Below are 18,636 nucleotides of genomic sequence, written 5' to 3' on the forward strand. Positions count from 1 at the left end.
GGTCCTGCCGCCTGATTTCCATACTCTAACGTTTCAGGGAAGTCTCTCTATGTGGAGAGATTGCACAGCAAACTGACGATGAAGCTGAGAGGAGAAAACGTGCCCCTTAAAGTCATCCGACTGATCGACCCTCAGGTGGATGAGAACCAAGTGCTGAGCTCCCTCCTGCCTTTCCTGAAGGCCCACTATCAGACCAGACCCATGATATTCCACTTTGACGTGACCTCTTCGGTAAGTGCCCCGGGGTCTTGGTCACGCGGCCGCTTCGGGAAGGTCAGCATCCTCTTCCCACGCGTATTGATACTCAGTATCACCGCGTCCAAGGACAGAGCACGACAGTCCTCGGGGCTGGGAGGACGGGCCGTCTTCTGTCTAAGCGCTCCTACACCTGCGTGATTCTGTCTTTAGGTGCAGACCGGACTTTGGGTGTTCATTTTCAAACTCCTCATCCTGCAGTACTTAATGGATATAAATGGGAAAATGTGGCTCCGGAACCCGTGCCATTTATACATCATTGAAATCCTGGAAAGGACCCCAGCAATGCTCAAGATGCCTTCCAAACGGGTGTGTACCACAGGGCATTTTCACGTCTCTGCACCGGTACGCCCACTGCTCCCTCAGCGAAGCAGCTGAGCACGGTGTTAGTAAAGACAATTCAGTCTTTAAAATTATTTTTCTAATGTCTGGAATGAAAATACCGTCATCTGTTAGCAGTATCTTACGTTTGTTTTGTTCACTTCGGGATTCATGCTGTTTGCGTTAAATGCCAGCAGTGCTCGCAATGCAGTGAGTTCGTCTGCTGGACACGGTCCATCTTTCTTAATGCCAGCCAAGATGGGAAGGAGGCTTTTGTCATGTACATTTCTTTTTTTTGAGAGAGAGAGAGAGAGAGAGAGAGACACAGTGACAGCATGTGCAAACCGGGGAAGGGCAGGGAGAGAGGGAGAGAGGGAGAGAGAGAATCTCAAGCAGGCCCTGTGCTCAGTGCAGAGCCCGACATGGGGCTCGATCCCACAACCCTGGGATCGTGACCTGAGCTGGATGTTCAGCTGACTGAACCATCCAGGCGCCCCCTGTCTTGCACACTTCTAAACGAAAGGGCGGGCATCTTGCACACGCGTGTGCACACGCACACTCACGTGCTTAATAGAGATTTTGTTTCAGGGGGCGCCTGGGTGGCTCAGTCGGTTGAGTGCCCAACTTCAGCTCAGGTCATGATCTCACCGTTGGTGGGTTCGAGCCCCGCGTCGGGCTCTGTGCTGACAGCTCGGAGCTTGGAGCCCATTTTGGATTCTGTGTCCCCCTCTCTCTCTGCCTCTCTCTCTCTCTCTCTCTCTCTCTCTCTCTCTCTCAAAAATAAATAAAGATTAAAAAAAAATTGAGAGATTTTGTTTCAGGAAGTCGGGTAGAAAAGACTCACCAGCTGAGAAGGTAAGTTCCCACGATGCCTCAGCATACCAAAGAAAGCAGTCTCGTGTACAAAGGAGGCTGCGGAAATCAGTTGACGCAAAGTCGTTGCTCGTAAAGGCCCGTCCAGTGCAGACCGCGTGAAGGGCTAAGGTGCAGAACGATGGTTCGGGAAAATGGAGCCATACGTGTTTTCTTTGTGTCTCCCCTTTCCAGAGTACACACGGCCCCCAGTTCAGTTTTCTCGACATCTTCCCAAGAGTCACCTGCCGGCCTCCCAAAGAAGTGATCGATATGGAGCTGAATCCCGAGGAGGACTGCAGAGATCCAGGGATGGACCAGGGAGTGTTCCAAAGCGAGACTTTCCAGAGGCCTTACCAGTATCTGAGACGGTTCCACCAGAAAGAAAACCTGGACTCGTTCCTGTACCAAGAAGGCTGTGTGGAAGGCACCCCTACGGAATGCCTCCAGTATTTCCTGATTTACTGCGGGGTGATAGATCCATCCTGGTCAGAGCTCCGGAACTTTGCCGGGTTCCTCAATTACCAGCTCCGAGATTGCGAGGGTTCCCTCTTCTGCAACCCAGACGTAACTGGAGACACACTGGGGGGCTTCAAGAACTTTGTGGTCACCTTCATGATCTTCATGGCAAGAGATTTCGCCACACCCACCCTTCACACGTCCGACCAAAGCCCGGGGAGGTACGCGGTCCCCATGGATGGGGTCAGGGAGGAAGACCTCGCCCCTTTCACTCTCCGGAGGAGGTGGGAGTCCGAGCCTCACCCGTACGTGTTCTTCAACGGCGACCACACGTCCATGACATTCATAGGCTTCCACATCCAGCCCAACGAGAACGGCAGCCTTGACGCGGTGGATCTCTCCAGCAGGACGGTCATCAAGAAAGACGTCATGGCGATGGAACTGTACCGGGGGCTGTCACTCCAGAGGGTGCCCTTCAACGTTGACTTTGACCAGCTGCCCAGGCATGAGAAACTGGAAAGGCTGTGCCTGGCGTTAGGGATCCAGTGGCCCGTGGACCCCGACGAAACCTATGAGCTCACAATGGACAACATGCTTAAGATCCTTGCCATCGAGATGCGGTTCCGGTGTGGGATCCCCGTTATCATCATGGGGGAGACCGGCTGCGGGAAAACCAGACTCATTAAGTTCCTCAGCGACCTGCGGCGTGGGAGCACCCAAGCTGAAACCATGAAGCTGGTCAAGGTCCACGGAGGAACGACGGCAGAGATGATCTACTCCAAAGTCCGGGAGGCCGAGGAACTCGCGGTCTTCAACAAGGAGCAGCATCAGCTGGGCACCATCTTGTTTTTCGATGAAGCCAACACAACAGAAGCCATAAGCTGCATCAAGGAAGTCCTGTGCGATCGTACCGTGAACGGCCAGCCCCTGGCCAAGGACTCGGGCCTGCACATCATAGCCGCCTGCAACCCTTACCGGAAGCACTCGCAGGAGATGATCAGCCGTCTGGAGGCGGCCGGTTTGGGGTACAGGGTCAGCTCGGAGGACACGGCGGAGAAGCTTGGCTCCACCCCTCTCCGGCAGCTGGTGTACCGAGTCCACGCTCTGCCGCCGAGCCTCATCCCCCTGGTGTGGGACTTCGGCCAGCTGAATAACACCGCCGAGAAGCTCTATATCCAGCAGATCGTGCAGAGGACGGTGCACTCCGTCGGGGTGGACGAAGCCCAGATCCGTGCCATCACGGAGGTGCTTTCCGCCTCGCAGAGCTTCATGAGGAAGAGAGGAAACGAGTGTGGCTTTGTCAGCCTCAGGGACGTGGAGCGCTGTGTCCGCGTCTTCATGTGGTTTTACGACCACAGCGTGATGCTCCTGTCCAAGCTGGACGCCTTCCTCTGCAGGGCCGACGTGGACCAAAGCGGCTCCGAGAGAGATCCCGTCCTCTGGTCCCTGGTGCTGGCCCTCGGGGTGTGCTATCACGCCTCCTTAGAACAGAAGGAGTCCTACTGGAAGACCGTCTGCAGGCTCTTTCCGGAACCCTACGACGACAGCAAGGTCGTCCTGGAGGAGATAACTCGAACGCAGGATCTCTTCCTGGATGGCGTGTCTTTGCGGAAAACCATCGCCAGGAACTCGGCTTTGAAGGAGAACGTCTTCATGATGGTCATCTGCATCGAGCTGAAGATTCCTCTCTTCCTGGTGGGGAAGCCCGGCAGCTCTAAATCTCTTGCCAAGACCATCGTGGCGGATGCCATGCAAGGCCCGGCGGCCCACTCGGACCTCTTCCGCAACCTGAAGCAGGTGCACCTGGTGTCGTTCCAGTGCAGCCCCCACTCCACCCCGCAGGGCATCATAAGCACCTTCAAGCAGTGTGCCCGCTTCCAGCAGGGCAAGGACCTGCAGGAGTACGTGTCCGTGGTGGTGCTGGACGAGGTGGGGCTGGCCGAGGACTCGCCCAAGATGCCCCTGAAGGCGCTGCACCCGCTCTTGGAGTACGGCTGCATCGAAGACGATCCTGCCCCCCACCAAAAGGTTGGCTTCATAGGCATTTCCAACTGGGCCCTGGACCCCGCCAAGATGAACCGGGGCATTTTTGTGTCGCGCGGCAGTCCCAGCAAGAAGGAGCTCATGGAGAGCGCCAAGGGAATCTGCTCCTCGGAGCCCCTGGTTCAGCAGAGAGTGCAGGGCTTCTTTGCGCCCTTTGCCAGAGCCTACGAAACGGTGTGCAGGAAGCAAGACAAGGAGTTCTTCGGGCTCCGTGACTACTACAGCCTCATCAAGATGGTCTTCGCCAGGGCGAAGGCTTCTGACAAAGAGCCTTCCCCGCAAGACGTCGCGCAGGCCGTCCTCCGCAACTTCAGCGGCAAAGACGACATCGACGCGCTGGACATTTTTATGGCCGCCTTGCCCGAGGCGAAGTGCTCAGAGGCGGTCGGCACCATACAGCTGATCGAGCAGAACATGCGCGGCCACCTCCAGAAGGCGGCGGGCAGGGAGCCGGACGAGTCCGAGTCCCGCTACCTGCTCGTGCTGACCAGAAACTACGCGGCCCTCCAGGTCCTGCAGCAGATGTTCTTCAGGGACGACCAGCAGCCGGAGATCATCTTTGGCTCCAGCTTTCCCCGGGACCAGGAGTACACCCAGATCTGCAGGAACATCAACCGGGTGAAGATCTGCATGGAGACCGGCAAGACGGTGGTGCTGCTCAACCTCCAGAGCCTCTACGAGAGCCTGTACGACGCGCTCAACCAGTACTACGTCTACCTGGGAGGCCAGAAGTACGTGGACCTCGGGCTGGGGACCCATCGGGTCAAGTGCCGGGTCCACCCCGACTTCCGGTTGATCGTCATCGAGGAGAAAGACGTCGTCTACAAGCAGTTCCCCATCCCGCTCATCAACCGGCTGGAGAAGCACTACCTGGACATCAACACCGTCCTGGAGAAATGGCAGAAGAGGGTCGTGGAAGAGCTCAAGGCCTGGGTGGAGAGGTTCGTGGATGTGAAAGGCCAGCACTTGGCAGGCGGACACAGATACAGCCCTTCGGAAGTCTTCGTCGGCTACCACTCGGACGCTTGTGCCTCTGTGGTGCTGCAGGTCACGGAGAGGCTAGGCCGCGGGGCCTTGACCGACGAACTCTACCAGCGGGTGTGCGAGGAGGCCAAGTCGATACTGCTGGGCTGTGCCACGCCGGACGCCGTGGTCCGCCTGGGCGCTTCCTCCCTGGGCCTGTTCACCGCCCAGGCGCTGTCTCGGGAGTACTACCACACGCAGCAGCACAGCTCCTTCGCGGACTTCCTCCGGGCCCAGCTGCGCACGGCGGTCCCCGAGCGCCACCTGGAACGCCGCATCGTCTTCACGGAGGTGATTGTCTCGCTGCGCTTTTACCCTGGTCCCCCTTCACCCCAGAGGCCTTGGATCCCTAGGGTCCAGAACTCAGGACTCCTTTCAAGGCAGTGCGTAGGAGGGGCGCCTGGGGGGGGCTCGGTCGGTTGAGCGTCCGACTTCGGCTCGGGTCACGATCTCGCGGTGCGTGAGTTCGAGCCCCGCGTCGGGCTCTGTGCCAACGGCTCGGAGCCTGGAGCCTGTTTCGGATTCTGGGTCTCCCTCTCTCTCTGCCCCTCCTCTTCTCATGCTCTGTCTCCCTCCCTCTCTGTCAAAACTAAGTAAATGTTAAAAAAAAAAATTACAAAAAAAAAAAAAAAAAGGCAGTGCCTAGGAATCATAGATGGCTAGGTTGAGACTCCGCTTTCTCTCCATGGAGTGTGAGAGGCCCAGATCCTCAAAAAAGTTCAAGCCAGGCGAGTCTCGAGTGCCTGCTTCCGCGCAGTCCTCTGCACGGAGGGTGACGCTGTGGACGACGTTCGCTTCAGCAAAGGAAGGGACACCTTCCAGTACTGGGCTGAGGGCACTGAGAACATAGACGTGCGTTGGCACGCTTCTCGGCCTCGGTCAGCATACAGCGCAAGACTTGTGAGCAGGTCCCATGGATATCGTAAGGCAGTGCTATCCGTGGAGGCAGGAGGGGGCGACGCAGATCAGGGTATGAGGTCAGAGGACCCGCCAGCCGATCGTGACGTGTGGCTGGGACGGTGGTACAGGCACAGAGCCCACTTGGGCCGAGCTGTCAAGGTGTGAAATTGCTCCGGGGACCGGTCGCTGTGCAGCGTGAGGTTCGAGGACGCGAGGACCGAGAGATGGGGTTGAGATGCCATGGGAGAGACTTCACGGCGGGTCTTATCAGCGACGCCGATGAGCGGGTCTGCCGTAGAGACGGGAGAGGTGGCGGAATGCTTGTCGAGATGGGTCCCGTTGCCTGGGACAGGGAGGGAGAAGGCCTGAGAGAAGAGTGTCGCAGACAAGATAGGCCAGTCAGGAGGCTGCCGGACCCGTTTAGCCCGAGAGAGGGGCACGTGGGACAGAATGGAGAAATAGTCCAGATATCAGCTGGCAGAGCTAGGGGCTGATTCTTTTGGGGGGGCCGTGGAAGGCGGGTCCAGGGATGGTTCCCCAGATCGTGCTTTGGATGCCTGGAGGTTTGGAGAGTCGCAGTCCAGGAATGGGCAAGACACAAGCATTGGTGGTAAGTTCCATCCCGGGCGCGCCTTACCACCTGTGACATGTCCCCTGTGACATCCAGGCGGCGACGTCTGTCTGGACGAAAGCAGCAAGACTGAGGGAGAAATGGCGGGGGCGTTGAGCCCTGAGCGGTCGTCAGAATTTCCGTGAGGGGCCACGCACGGAGAGCTACTCCAAGGAGACTTGAAGGCACCTAGGGAACAGGATGAGTCTTCTCTCTAGAACGTTTTGATCCCATGGCTTCTGCGTGCCTCAACGCTGCCTCGTTTTTAACATCTCCTCTGGGTTTGGGTTCTTTTCTGTGTACCAACTGCACGACGCATGCTGGAGCCCGTCGAAGGTGTTTGTTCAACATCCTCACGTTTCTAGGACTTACCGCAGCAGACCTGTAAACCTTCCCTTGAATTCTAGCCAGTAACTTGCGTTTCCTGACTTTGTAGATCACCACTTTCTCCAGACTGCTGACCAACCGTGACTGCGAAGTTTTGCAGTCAGAAGGAGCGGACGGAGCTCTGAAGCCCATGATCCTGTCTCTGCAGCAGTTTGACACCGAGGGCTCATTCCTCAGAGAAGTGCAGTGAGGCTCCCACCTTCCCTCCCTGTCCCCTCTGCCCCCAGCCCTGACTGCTCTGTCCTTCGCTCACAGGGCTGCAGGGACCACCGGGCTGTCACCAGCACTGGCTCGTGACCGCCGAAGCCACACGACCGAAAAGGGTGCTTGTTGCATTCTTCCAGTCCCCCCTCTGCACAGGCATCCTTCTTGGGGGGTGGAGGGAAGCATCCTCTCGTCTCATCAGGGAAGCATTTCCCCGGGTTTACACGCTCTCCCCTGGCTTGTCCGCTCACACAGAGGAGATCCTCACCCGAGGCACTCGTTCTCGGTCGTCTTCTACTTCCCATCAGTCTGGGGGAGTTTCATCGCCCGTTTCTTAGGACGGATAATTTCCTTTTTCTTTCAGAAACTGCTTAACTGATGCAGCCAGGTGTAAAATCCTCATTATTCAAACCAATTTTGAAGACGGAGTCCACAGCGCTCAGCTCATTGCTTCAGCTAAGTATGTGTTTGTTATTTTTCTCAGAAACTACCCAGAAAGCCCCAATTTTATTCAGGAGTTCCTAAAGAATTTCTCCCCTGAAATTTAGCCTACAGAGAAGGCTAAAACCAGGCAAAATGGTAAAATGCCAAGAAGTGTAAATGATAGAATATTAGTAGGATATAAAAGACTATCCTAGAGGGGCCCCTGCGTGGCTCAGCTGGTTAAGCGTCCGACTTCGGCTCAGGCCATGATCTCAGAGTTCGTGGGATTGAGCCCCTTGTGGGGCTCTGTGCTGACAGCTCAGAGCCTGGAGCCTACTTCTGATTCTGTGTCTGTCTCCCTCTCTCTGGAGCTCCCTGCTAACGCTCTGTCTCTGTCTCTCAAAAATAAACATTAGAAAGGAAGGAAGGGAGGGAGGGAGGAAGGAAGGAAGGAAAGAGGGAGGGAGGGAGGAAGGAAGGAAGGAAAGGGAGGGAGGAAGGAGAGAGGGAGGAAGGAAGGAAGGAGGGAGGGGGGGGAGAGAGGGAAAGAAAGCAAGATAAGAAGACTTAAGATTGAACCTGACCGCTCACGGGAGCGGTCAGCCGCTTCCACATCGTTGGCTTTGTCTGTTTGTTGGTTTTGTTTTGACTTGTTCGTCCTCGCTTGCTTGTTTTAAAACAGGTATTCTGCTATAAACGAAATCAACAAGATACAAGGGAATCAGGGCTGCGTCTTGGTCTATTTCATCACGAAACTGTCCCGGATAGAGAGTGGAGCGTCCTACGTGGGATTCCACGGGGGTAGGCTGAAAATGGCAGCAAATACGCTTATTTAGATAATGTGCAGAGTTGCTCCTAATTTGCTCCCGTGGCGTACAAGCCTGGGATCCGAGCACCGGTGTTAATCTCAACGAGATTCGTTTCGGATGCAATTAAATTTCTTAACCCCGGGTTATTGCAGGAAACACGTGTGTCTGGGCTGGCTGCTACAGTGTGCAGGACTCCCTTACTGACTGGTAGATAAACACCAGTGTTTTCTTTTACGGTGTTTTTTAATAGTGTCTTTAATAATTACACGGATAGCCTAGAGAAGGCACTCCCAACTGGCACTGTTCTGGAAGCACTGATACTTCATGCCTGGTTCCGGCGGGGGGCAGGGAATGCTATCTTAAGCCTCTCTTTTTTTTCTGAGGAATGGGTCACCAATTACTTCACGCATAAGAAAATTGGTATTCTAGAAACTGGCAAGTGACAGTTTGCTTTAAGAATGTCGTAGAGGGGCGCCTGGGTGGCGCAGTCGGTTAAGCGTCTGACTTCAGCCAGGTCACGATCTCGCGGTCCGTGAGTTCGAGCCCCGCGTCAGGCTCTGGGCTGACGGCTCGGAGCCCGGAGCCTGTTTCCGATTCTGTGTCTCCCTCTCTCTCTGCCCCTCCCCCGTTCATGCTCTGTCTCTCTCTGTCCCAAAAATAAATAAAAAACGTTGAAAAAAAAAATTAAAAAAAAAAAAAAAAAAAGAATGTCGTAGATAACGGGGGATAAATCTTGCCAATTTCCCACACCCCTTTTCTAGCTGTGATGGGGCAAGGTTACTAAAAAATATAAAAAGAGTCAAAAACCAGGGCGCCTCGGTGGCTTAGTTGGTTAAACATCCAACTCTTGGGTTTCGGCTCAGGTCGTGATCTCAGGGTTTGTGAGTTCAAGCCCCACATTGGGCTCTGCTCTGACAGCACAGAGCCTGCTTGGGATTCTCTCTCTCCTCCTCCCCTGCTCGTGCACTCTCTGTCTCTCTCAAAATAAGTCAATAAACTTAAAAAAAAAGAATTAAAAACGTTCAGATACCCTTTACAAACAGGCAGATCTTTCCATTCTTATGGCTGATGTTTATGTTACGGTTGTTGAAATAGATAGCAGGGTCAGGTGGCTTCTGTGTGTGAACCAGAGTCACTAAAGGGTGACTAAGGGGACTCAAGGGTACAAACCATTCAGCAATAGGTGTATTTAAAAAAAAATTTTTTTTAATCTTTATTTATTTTTGAGAGAGAGAGAGTACAAGCAAGAGAGAGGCATAGAGAGAGGGAGACACAGAATCCCAAGCAGGCTCCAGGCTCTGTGCTGTCAGCACAGAGCCCGACGCAGGGCTCGAACTCACGGGCCGTGAGATCACGACCCGAGCCGCCGTCGGATGCTTAACCAACCGGGCCCCCCAACACCCCTGAGCAGCTGCGAATTTAAACATCAGGACCTGTGGTGTGTCCCTGCTTGTGGCCAAGAGGACACCAGGGAAAGCATGGGGACGTTCTCAGCGGCTTCATTCCTCACAGGGCTGTGGCAGTCTGTGCACATTGACGACCTGTGCCAGTCCACGGTTATGGTTTCGGACGTGACTAGACTGCAGGATGTGACCATCAGCCAGCTGTTTAAACCAGAAGGGGACTCCGAGTGTAAGTCAGGAGGAAGCCTTTGGGGCCGTAGGTGGGACAGTAGGAGTGGTGGCCGGGAGCACGGAGGAGCAGGGAGGTCCCCATTGAGTCCCCGCACCTGCCCTGACGGGGGGCAAGTCCCAGGACACCTTCCGCTGCTTCCAAGGCCAGGCACAGGTCAGCGTGCCCACATGGGAAAACGGGTCCTAGTGGACACATCGGGCTGTGAAATGGGGCCTGTGGTGCGTGTCAGACTCTGGTCGCCAGCACCCCGTGTCGGCCGTGTGAGCCCAGGACGGGAGGGAAGGTTGGTGCTAGTGGAGCCCGTGACCCGGGCCTGCCGGAGCCCGGCCCGTGTGACCCGCTGCGGGCGTGAGGGGCCAGGGAGGCCTGTGGGCAAGAGCCCGAGTGCAGCTCCCTTTCTCCGTGGCTTGATCGCACTTCTGTTGCAGTGGAGACGGGACACGGGGCCGGTGACAGCCCAGAGGAACCGATGGAAACCGAGGCTGTGGGGTCAGAGGAGGCTCCAGGGATGGACCTGGGGACGGAAGGCTCGACGGCGACGGGCGACGCTGAGCAGGGCGGAAGCCATGTGAGTTCTGGCTCCTTCTAGTTCTGGGGCCTCCCGGGACGTGGGCCTACCCCACGGGCGGTCCCCTCCTGTCTTCCGGAGCCGAGGCCCTGGGCCAGGGCGGGATCTGACCGGGCTGAATCCCCGGGGGGGGCCCGCAGCCCCCAACAGCGACTCTCGAGGGATGGGGGGGGCGGCGTGGGGCGGGGAGGCCTGACTGTCCCCGTGACACGCACAGATCATGGACACCACCAGCCTGCTGAGGAGCTGCATACAGAGTGCCGTGGGCACGCTCCGCGACCAGGATGGCCGCCAGCGCAGCATGCGGAGAGTGGAGATCCTCCTCGGCCTCCTAGACGAGGACGACGACGACGAGGTCAAAGGTATGGGGCCCCACGGGCGGCACGGGGGAGCGCGACCGTTGCCCCTGTGGCCCCAGGGCTCGCAGAGGCCACGGGTGCAGCAGGGACCTCGGTGCAGCTCCCAAATCTCGCCCGAGACCCTGGGGTCACTGGACGTCCATCAGAGTCCCCCGCTCGATGCCCGTGGGGCATGCCCAAGGCACATGCCCTCTGCTTTTCTGCAGCCGCGTTCTTGCGGGCATCCAAGGCACGCCTCTACGTCCTCCTAAAGCAGCAGGAAGACCAGTCCCTGTTCAACATGAAGGAGTGGGTGACCCGGGAGGCCTCGAATCAGGACGCCCTCCAGGAGGCAGGCACATTCAGGTACCGGGCCGTGGGGGGGGTGGCTCGGTGTGGCAGTGGGACACAAGCGTCCCGGCCGTGGACGGCTCGCCCACGCTCCTCGTCTGCAAGCTCCGTGCGGTTCAGAGCGGTCCCTGTTTTCCCCAAAGGGGGCAGAATGGTCTGGGTGGAGGTCAGATGGGGTTTGCTAGACTCTGGTCTCCTTTTCTGCGTGTGCACGTTTTGTCGTAACAACAGCACCCAACTTCTAAAAGTACAATGTGTGTCCCCGCAGGGTGTTAACCCCGACCAGCGTGGTCGTCCGTGGAAATGGCTGCTGTTTTAGGTTACGGGGAAGGGGACAGGCAGGGAAGGAAGGGGAATGATTTTCTCAGGCCTGCTGCTTAGTCGAAGTCATTTGATAATACAAACGTCGGGTCCGGGAGTATGCATGTATCACCCGTGGTCCTTTTTCCGTAAAACCTGGACCCTTTTCTCAGGACTAAGTCAAGACACCTGGTGTTCTGGAGGGAGGCGGGACACGGTGGGTCCCACAGGGAAGGTCCAGCCGCCCCGAGTCGGCAGGGTCCTCTTAGGCTGGTCACACATCCTCGTGCCCTGGCTCCTCACTTCTGAAGGAACGTTCGGCTCTTCTGGTCTCATACGGGTCCGGTCTTCCCCAGCCGTGATCGGCATGGCCTCGGGACCCTGCCTCTGTGTGATGGGCTGGTGGGAAATGTGGGAGCCCCCAGAGTTCCTGCTGCTGGTTTCGTTGCTGTGGGGGGCAGTTCCTGCTTCTGTGTTTTTCTTTAGTTATCCTTAGTTTCTTTCCCACTTACGCTTTCTGAGTAAGGAATTTCATAAGATCAGATATCAATCTAGATCATTTTCCTTGGTTACACCTTACAGATATTATATTTTTACTTTTTTAACGTTTCTTAATTTTCGACAGAGAGAGAGAGAGAGAGAGAGAGAGAGTGCGAGCAGGGAGAGGCAGAGAGAGAGGGAGACACAGAATGGGAAGCAGGCCCCAGGCTCCGAGCTGTCAGCACAGAGCCTGACGTGGACCCAGGGCTTGAACTCACAAACGGTGAGATCGTGACCTGAGCCAAAGTCGGACTGAGGCACCCAGGCTCCCCACTCCCCTTACAGATATTATTAAATATTTAATTTCATGTCAGTAATCCTTAAAATCTCTATTTTTGGTTTCCCCTCCAGCGGCCAGATTCCCCACACTCGGCAGGTGTCCAGAGCGGTGTGTGGGGCCCCTCCTTGTCACTGCTCTGCTGTTGGCTGTATTGAGACTGGCCCACCCCTCAGCAGTTGCCGGGGGTGTCTGAACACCCCTGCATGGGGTGGTCAGACCACAGCTGTAACTCACCTGTGTCGGGTGTCAGGTGGGCTTTGGAGCCTGCTAGTTCACTCTCACAAGCCTCTGGGGGCCACTCTGTTTACCATCCATGTACTGGGGACCTAAGTCACTTCCCCTCTTGCGATTAAAGTCCAAATCTTTGGGGCGCCTGGGTGACTCAGTCGGTTGAACATCCGACTTCGGCTCGGGTCATGATCTCGCAGTCCGTGAGTTCGAGCCCCGCGTCGGGCTCTGTGCTGACAGCTCGGAGCCTGGAGCCCGCTTCGGATTCTGTGTCTCCCTCTCTCTCTGCCCCTCCCCCACTTTCCCTTCCCCCGCCCCCCCCCCCCCGCCCCGCAAATAAATAAACATTAAAAAATAAATCCAAGTCATTTTAGTCTTGGTTTTCCCCGATGCCCGAAGCCCGCATACCTGTCCAGATACACCTTCCCCTCTCCCCCCACTGCCGGCTTCTACGTTTCATCCTGTGGTTTCCTACGCTTTTTTCTACTCAGGCATTTTTTTCTGTAAATCAAGTGCTCTCTTGACTGTTAGCGTGCTTCGTTTCCTCCCTAGACGCTTGTGAAATCTCCACAGGTCCCTGCACACTGCGTACTTTTAAAAGGAAAGTATTTCTCTCTCCTCTTTTTACAATGGAACCTGACTTTTTCTCCCCAACATTAGCTACCTGGCAGTAGGTTCTTTGCAGGGTATTATAGAGTTCATGATCACGCATAAACATCGTTATAACAGCGAAGTACAACAGCATTAACAGAAACAGGGAAATGTGTGTACGTACGTAAACCCTTTTGGATCCAATGTCCACAGACATCAGTAAAACCATGTTTTAGAGGGGCGCCTGGGTGGCTCAGTCGGTTGAGCGTCCGACTTCAGCTCAGGTCATGATCTCACGTTCTGTGAGTTCGAGCCCCGCGTCGGGCTCTGTGCCGACAGCTCAGAGCCTGGAGCCTGTTTCAGATTCTGTGTCTCCCTCTCTCTGACCCTCCCCTGTTCATGCTCTGTCTCTCTGTGTCTCAAAATAAATAAACGTTAAAAAAAAAACCAAAAACCAAAAAACAAAACCATGTTTTAGAGAAGCGTGTACTTTCCTGTTTAACTTGACCCCCAGCACACTTATTTTGGCCTGTGCTTTATCATTTTCTCCCTGCAACTGTTGTTTGTTTTTTCTTAAAGTAACTTTTTTTCCCCCAAATGAATGTGGTCCCTGTTTTCTGTAGAGAGCCTCTACTTGCTTTGGGGAAATAGCTATATAACAAAACACAACGGATGCTACTTGGAAACTGATTCGATGTAGAATTAAGGTCCATTCTCGTCCCATCTCCAATCCGTTTCTACCTGTGAACTTTTCTTTGGATACTTAAAAACGACGCCAGTTTCCACGTGTTGCCAGAGCTGTGGTGTTGCATCGATAGACCAGGTGTCTCGTGACCAACGAACCGAATGTCAACAGAATGGAGTCCCCTCCCCCACCCCCCCCCACCGCGCTCCTTGCTTGCCGAGCTGGCACGCGGTCTCCTCTCTCCCCCACTGCAGGCAGACCCTCTGGAAACGGGTCCAGGGTGTGGTGACCCCCCTCCTGGCGAGCATGGTGTCCGTCCTCGACATAGACAGCAACCTCGAGCTACTGATCAGGCCAGACTCTCCATCCTGGACAAGAGATCTTTGGATGTTTATTTTCCGTGACATCAAGCTTCTGAACATTCCTCTTGTGACAAATGATATGAGGTGAATAAGAGAGTTGTGTGTGTGTGTGTGTGTGTGTGTGTGTGTGTGTGTGAGTGAAGGGAAAAAACCATAAGGCAGGTGCGGTCTTAACATGCTCATCCAAGTAGTTGATGAAGTGTATGTATCGACATTGGAATCAGTTATTTTAAATGCTGGATCTGGGGCGCCTGGGTGGCTCGGTCATTTGAGTGTCCCACTGTTGATTGCGGCTCAGGTCATGATCTCGCGGTTCGTGGGATCGAACCCCAAGTCGGGCTGTGAGCGCTGAGCACGGAGCCTGCTGAAGATTCTCTCTCCTTCCGCCACTGCCCCACTCACACGTGCACACACTCTCTCTAAAATTAAAAATTAAGAAATTAAATGCCGGGTCTGTTTGCAGCCTAAGGGCGATGGCATCGCTGTAACAAACGGGGGTTCTTGAAAGTTCCGAGAATTCCTTGTTTCACTCCCCTTCCTCGTGGCCCTGCTTTCAGAGCACCACCCCAGGTAAAACGGCCAGCTTGGGCCTCATCCGGACTGGCGAGGCTGTGCTTCGGAAAGCCCTTTGATCGGTCAGCTCTCCCTGCCCCTCATTCCGTGGCGGGACCCACATACCCTGCCCCGGGGCCTGCCCTTGCACAGCTCACCCTCAGCCGGCCTCCCAGAAGTTTCCTCTTTGGATATCAGGGGCTTCGCTTTTGGAGCGCGGGTGAACAAAGAATATTTGAATACGTGGGATCCTGGATCTCGAGTGGAAACACTTATTTAGACGACAGGGCACTGTCGACCCTGAGGGAAAGGGTCGCCTCCGACACGCCGGGCTCTGTGTCGAAGCTGGACGGCGAGGGGAGGTCCAGGCACCGCACGGCCCGGTTCTGCCCCAGCCTCCTGGCAGCCTGCTTGACTTCCCAGCCTTGTTTCGTTGTTGTCCGTGAAACAGATGACACATGGACGTGCTTGAGTGCGTTTATAACGGAAGCCCTGAGCCGTGATCTGGGCCAGCCTTTTCGGCACCTGTGCTGTCGAGCGCGGCATCAGAGGTGGGGCTTGTGTCGTGAGCAACCCCTTGTCTGGCTGCAGATCCAAGAGCGAGGTGCCCTACGTCATGGTGCAGAACTACATGACCCTCCCGGAGGACATCTCCAGCGACGTCCCGTTTGGCTGGAGAATCAAAGGATATCTGGAGGAGCTGTGGGTCCAGGCTCAGTACATCACTGGAGCTGAAGGTGAGCCCCCGAGGATGCCGGGAGACGGGACCGTGCGCTGGCTCCCCGGCGTAAGTGGGCCATTCCCATTCGGAACCTTCTAGGCAGTTCGGGCATCAGGACCCGGCAGACGGCCCGAGCCGAGCCTTTCCCAACAGCGTCCGCGACGTAAGCGAAGTTCTGTCCACACCGCGCGGTCAGTGTCCTCGGAGGCATGTGGCTCCTTGCTCTGCCGTCACAGGTCAAGCAGGCCTGGCCATAGGCATATCCCGGGAAAACCAGGGGTCACGCACCCTTGGGAAAAGTCATCTTTCCATCTTGCATGCATGAAGTAGACTTTTCAAAGTTTACTCATAGTATTGCCTTTAAAGAAACCAGGTCAGGGGTGCCTGCGTGGCGCAGTTGGTTAAGCGTCCGACTTCAGCCAGGTCACGATCTCGCGGTCCGTGAGTTCGAGCCCCGCGTCGGGCTCTGGGCTGACAGCTCAGAGCCTGGAGCCTGCTTCGGGTTCTGTGTCTCCCTCTTTCTCTGCCCCTCCCCTGCTTGCGCTCTGTCTCTCTCTCTCTAAAATACATAAACATGAAAAAAAAATTAGGTCCAGATACTTGAAGATGAACTTACTTCTCTAGGTAAGCATTCTGCAATGTTTTCAGAACAAATTGAAGCCGTCTCTGTCCTGAGGAAGGAGTATTTCCTTTTTCGAGGCTGTACCCGTACTGCCCCTGCTTTCCTGTGATAGCGTGTGGCCTGCGGGCTGGCACTCGTCCCCTAGAGGCAGATCTTCCTGGTGTGAGCAGCGTGTGACCCCCCCCAGCCCCCGAAGAGCAGCCCCCTCATTGGTGACCCACTCAGACCCTGGGATTCCCGAAGCATGACATGATTTGCTAGAACATAAAACCTGTTCTGTCTGCGGTCGTCTTCTCCCTTTGGGGCCAACTAGGCTGGTGGTGACTGAGACTGAGTATTCGTTTCCGTTATCCCGCTGGAAAGGCGTCCGAAGTGTCTAGAAAAGGCCATTAAATCATGCGGCTTACTCCCGTTTGCCGAGAGCTGCCCTTCAGCAGAGCCTTATCCTTGCCCGGGGGACACTGGGGTTCTGACCGCAGGCCAGGAGACACGCCTCAGGCTCTCCCTCTGCGCCCTTCTTTGCTCTGCTCTGCAGGACTGTTGAAGAAGTTAGTGGAAATCTTTCAGCAGACCTCTCTGGGCAGGTTTCTCGCTCAGCTCAGCGCAGAACAGCAGGAAGAACTCTTTCTGTGCTACATAAAGGACTTCCTCCTCTTGACGATGAGAGTGTCCACGTGGGAAGAACTGAGGGTAAGTGCTCACTCTGGGGCAGGGGAGGGGGCCACTGGTGTCCGTGCGGCTGGGCCGCACTGTCCCTCCACCCTCAGCCCCCTGTCCGGGGCCCCCTGCATCACGGGCTTTCCGTTCACGCAAGGAAGACCTCCAGTGTCCCTGTAACACCTTTTTGTTTTTTATTTACTTTACTTTATTATTTTATTAACACCTTCTTTTCGGGGTGCCTGTGGGTCTCAGTTAAGCGTCCAACTTCGGCTCAGGTCATGATCTCGCCGTTCGTGGGTTCGAGCCCCGCGTCAGGCTCTGTGCTGATGGCTCGGAGCCTGGAGCCTGCTTTGGATCCTGTGTCTCCCTCTCTCTCTGCCCCTCCCCCACTCATGCTCTGTCTATCTCTCGCTCAAAAATAATAAACATAAAAAAAAATAAATAACACCTTCTTTTCAAATGTGGAGTCTCTCTTGAAGAAAATTAGGTAAATATTTAACTGGCCACTACAGGTAATAACTAACTGAAATTTCAGTGGAAATTAGGATACTTCTGATCACCTACTGGGTTCGCACTTGAGAGTATGTAAAAAAGGAAAGTGACCCATTGAAGGACAACATACTTATCACCAGCGTGATTAAGGGCTAACAAAATATGCTTAGGAATCCCGGAGGGGCCTGGCGGGCTCTGTCGGGGGAGCATATGACTCTTGATCTCAGGGTCGTGAGTTCAAACCCCATGTTGGGTGTAGAGATTACTTAAAAAAATAAATAAAATATTCTTAGGAATCAATAAGAAAGTTTCCTAATTTTAAAAACTAGATGAAAGTTATAAACCAAGTATTAACAAAATAATTATGCAGAGATCCACAAAACAGAAAAACTGGCCAGCCTCACTGATAAGTCAACAATACCTGATCGGTTTTTAGGTTTTAGGTTCTTGCCCATGTGGCGAGACTGTTTTTTTTTTTTTTTTTAATGTTTATTTATTTTTGAGAGAGAGACAGACAGACAGACAGAGCATGAGCAGGGGAGGGGCAGAGAGAGATGGAGACAGAATCCGAAGCAGACTCCAGGCTCCGAGCCGTCAGCACAGAGCCCGACGCGGGGCTCGAACCCACAATCATGAGATCATGACCTGAGCCAAAGTCGGATGCTTAACTGACTGAGCCACCCAGGTGCCTCTGAAGACATGTTTTCTTTTTTTTTTTAATTTTTTTAACATTTATTTATCTATCTCTGAGAGACAGAGCATGAATAGGAGAGGGGCAGAGAGAGAGGGAGACACAGAATCTGAAGCAGGCTCCGGACTCTCAGCTGTCAGCACAGAGCCCAATGTGGGGCTTGAACTCACGAACCTCGAGATTATGACCTGAGCCGCAGTCGGATGCTTAACTGACTGAGCCACCCAGGCGCCCCAAGACTGGTTTTTAACTGGACCCAGAAGCGCCCCCGTTACAGATGGTGTTGTGAACCAGCATGTGCTTCTGGAAAAGTCCGAGGGGTTGTGTTGAGAGCCTTAGAAAATCTGAAGTGGTGTCTTTGTCCTGCGTGTGTTACCAGATGCGGACAAACATTTTACCCACAAGAATGTTCTTTCCAGCTTTGTTTCTTAAAATGGCAAAAAAAAAAAAAAAAGGAAACAATTTAATTGTCCATAATTAAAGGCCAGACAAATTAAGTGACAGCTGTTTGATTGGTGACTGGTTGTTTTAATGGGCACACACGTTCACAGTGAGGGTCTCCCAACGTAATTAATGACAGAGAAATGTTCACAATGTGATGTTAAGTGGGGAAAAGAATCAGACATACACCATGGTCATGATCTGGGGACAAAACGGGGACAGGGTATAGATAAGAAAATGCCTAGACAAGGTGACACCAAAACGTACCCAGGGACCGTCACAGTGTGTGTGGT

The 18,636-nt window shown here is 54.5% G+C and overlaps 1 protein-coding gene across 2 annotated transcripts in view; it reads left to right on the forward strand.

The window, feature by feature from the left end:
• RNF213 (ring finger protein 213) overlaps positions 1 to 18,636 on the forward strand; it is a 105,081-nt gene that overhangs the window by 55,711 nt on the left and 30,734 nt on the right. For both annotated transcript variants that reach the window (XM_042917029.1, XM_042917030.1), the window contains 13 exons: positions 38 to 231; positions 409 to 564; positions 1,624 to 5,244; positions 6,900 to 7,036; positions 7,419 to 7,514; positions 8,160 to 8,278; positions 9,799 to 9,918; positions 10,350 to 10,489; positions 10,707 to 10,851; positions 11,055 to 11,193; positions 14,057 to 14,248; positions 15,308 to 15,453; positions 16,595 to 16,749. In XM_042917029.1, the coding sequence (XP_042772963.1) occupies positions 38 to 231; positions 409 to 564; positions 1,624 to 5,244; positions 6,900 to 7,036; positions 7,419 to 7,514; positions 8,160 to 8,278; positions 9,799 to 9,918; positions 10,350 to 10,489; positions 10,707 to 10,851; positions 11,055 to 11,193; positions 14,057 to 14,248; positions 15,308 to 15,453; positions 16,595 to 16,749 (5,360 nt within the window). The remainder of the gene's footprint in view (positions 1 to 37; positions 232 to 408; positions 565 to 1,623; positions 5,245 to 6,899; positions 7,037 to 7,418; positions 7,515 to 8,159; positions 8,279 to 9,798; positions 9,919 to 10,349; positions 10,490 to 10,706; positions 10,852 to 11,054; positions 11,194 to 14,056; positions 14,249 to 15,307; positions 15,454 to 16,594; positions 16,750 to 18,636) is intronic.

The sequence above is a fragment of the Panthera leo genome, chromosome E1, assembly GCF_018350215.1.
Source record: "Panthera leo isolate Ple1 chromosome E1, P.leo_Ple1_pat1.1, whole genome shotgun sequence".
Classification (NCBI taxonomy): domain Eukaryota; kingdom Metazoa; phylum Chordata; class Mammalia; order Carnivora; family Felidae; genus Panthera; species Panthera leo.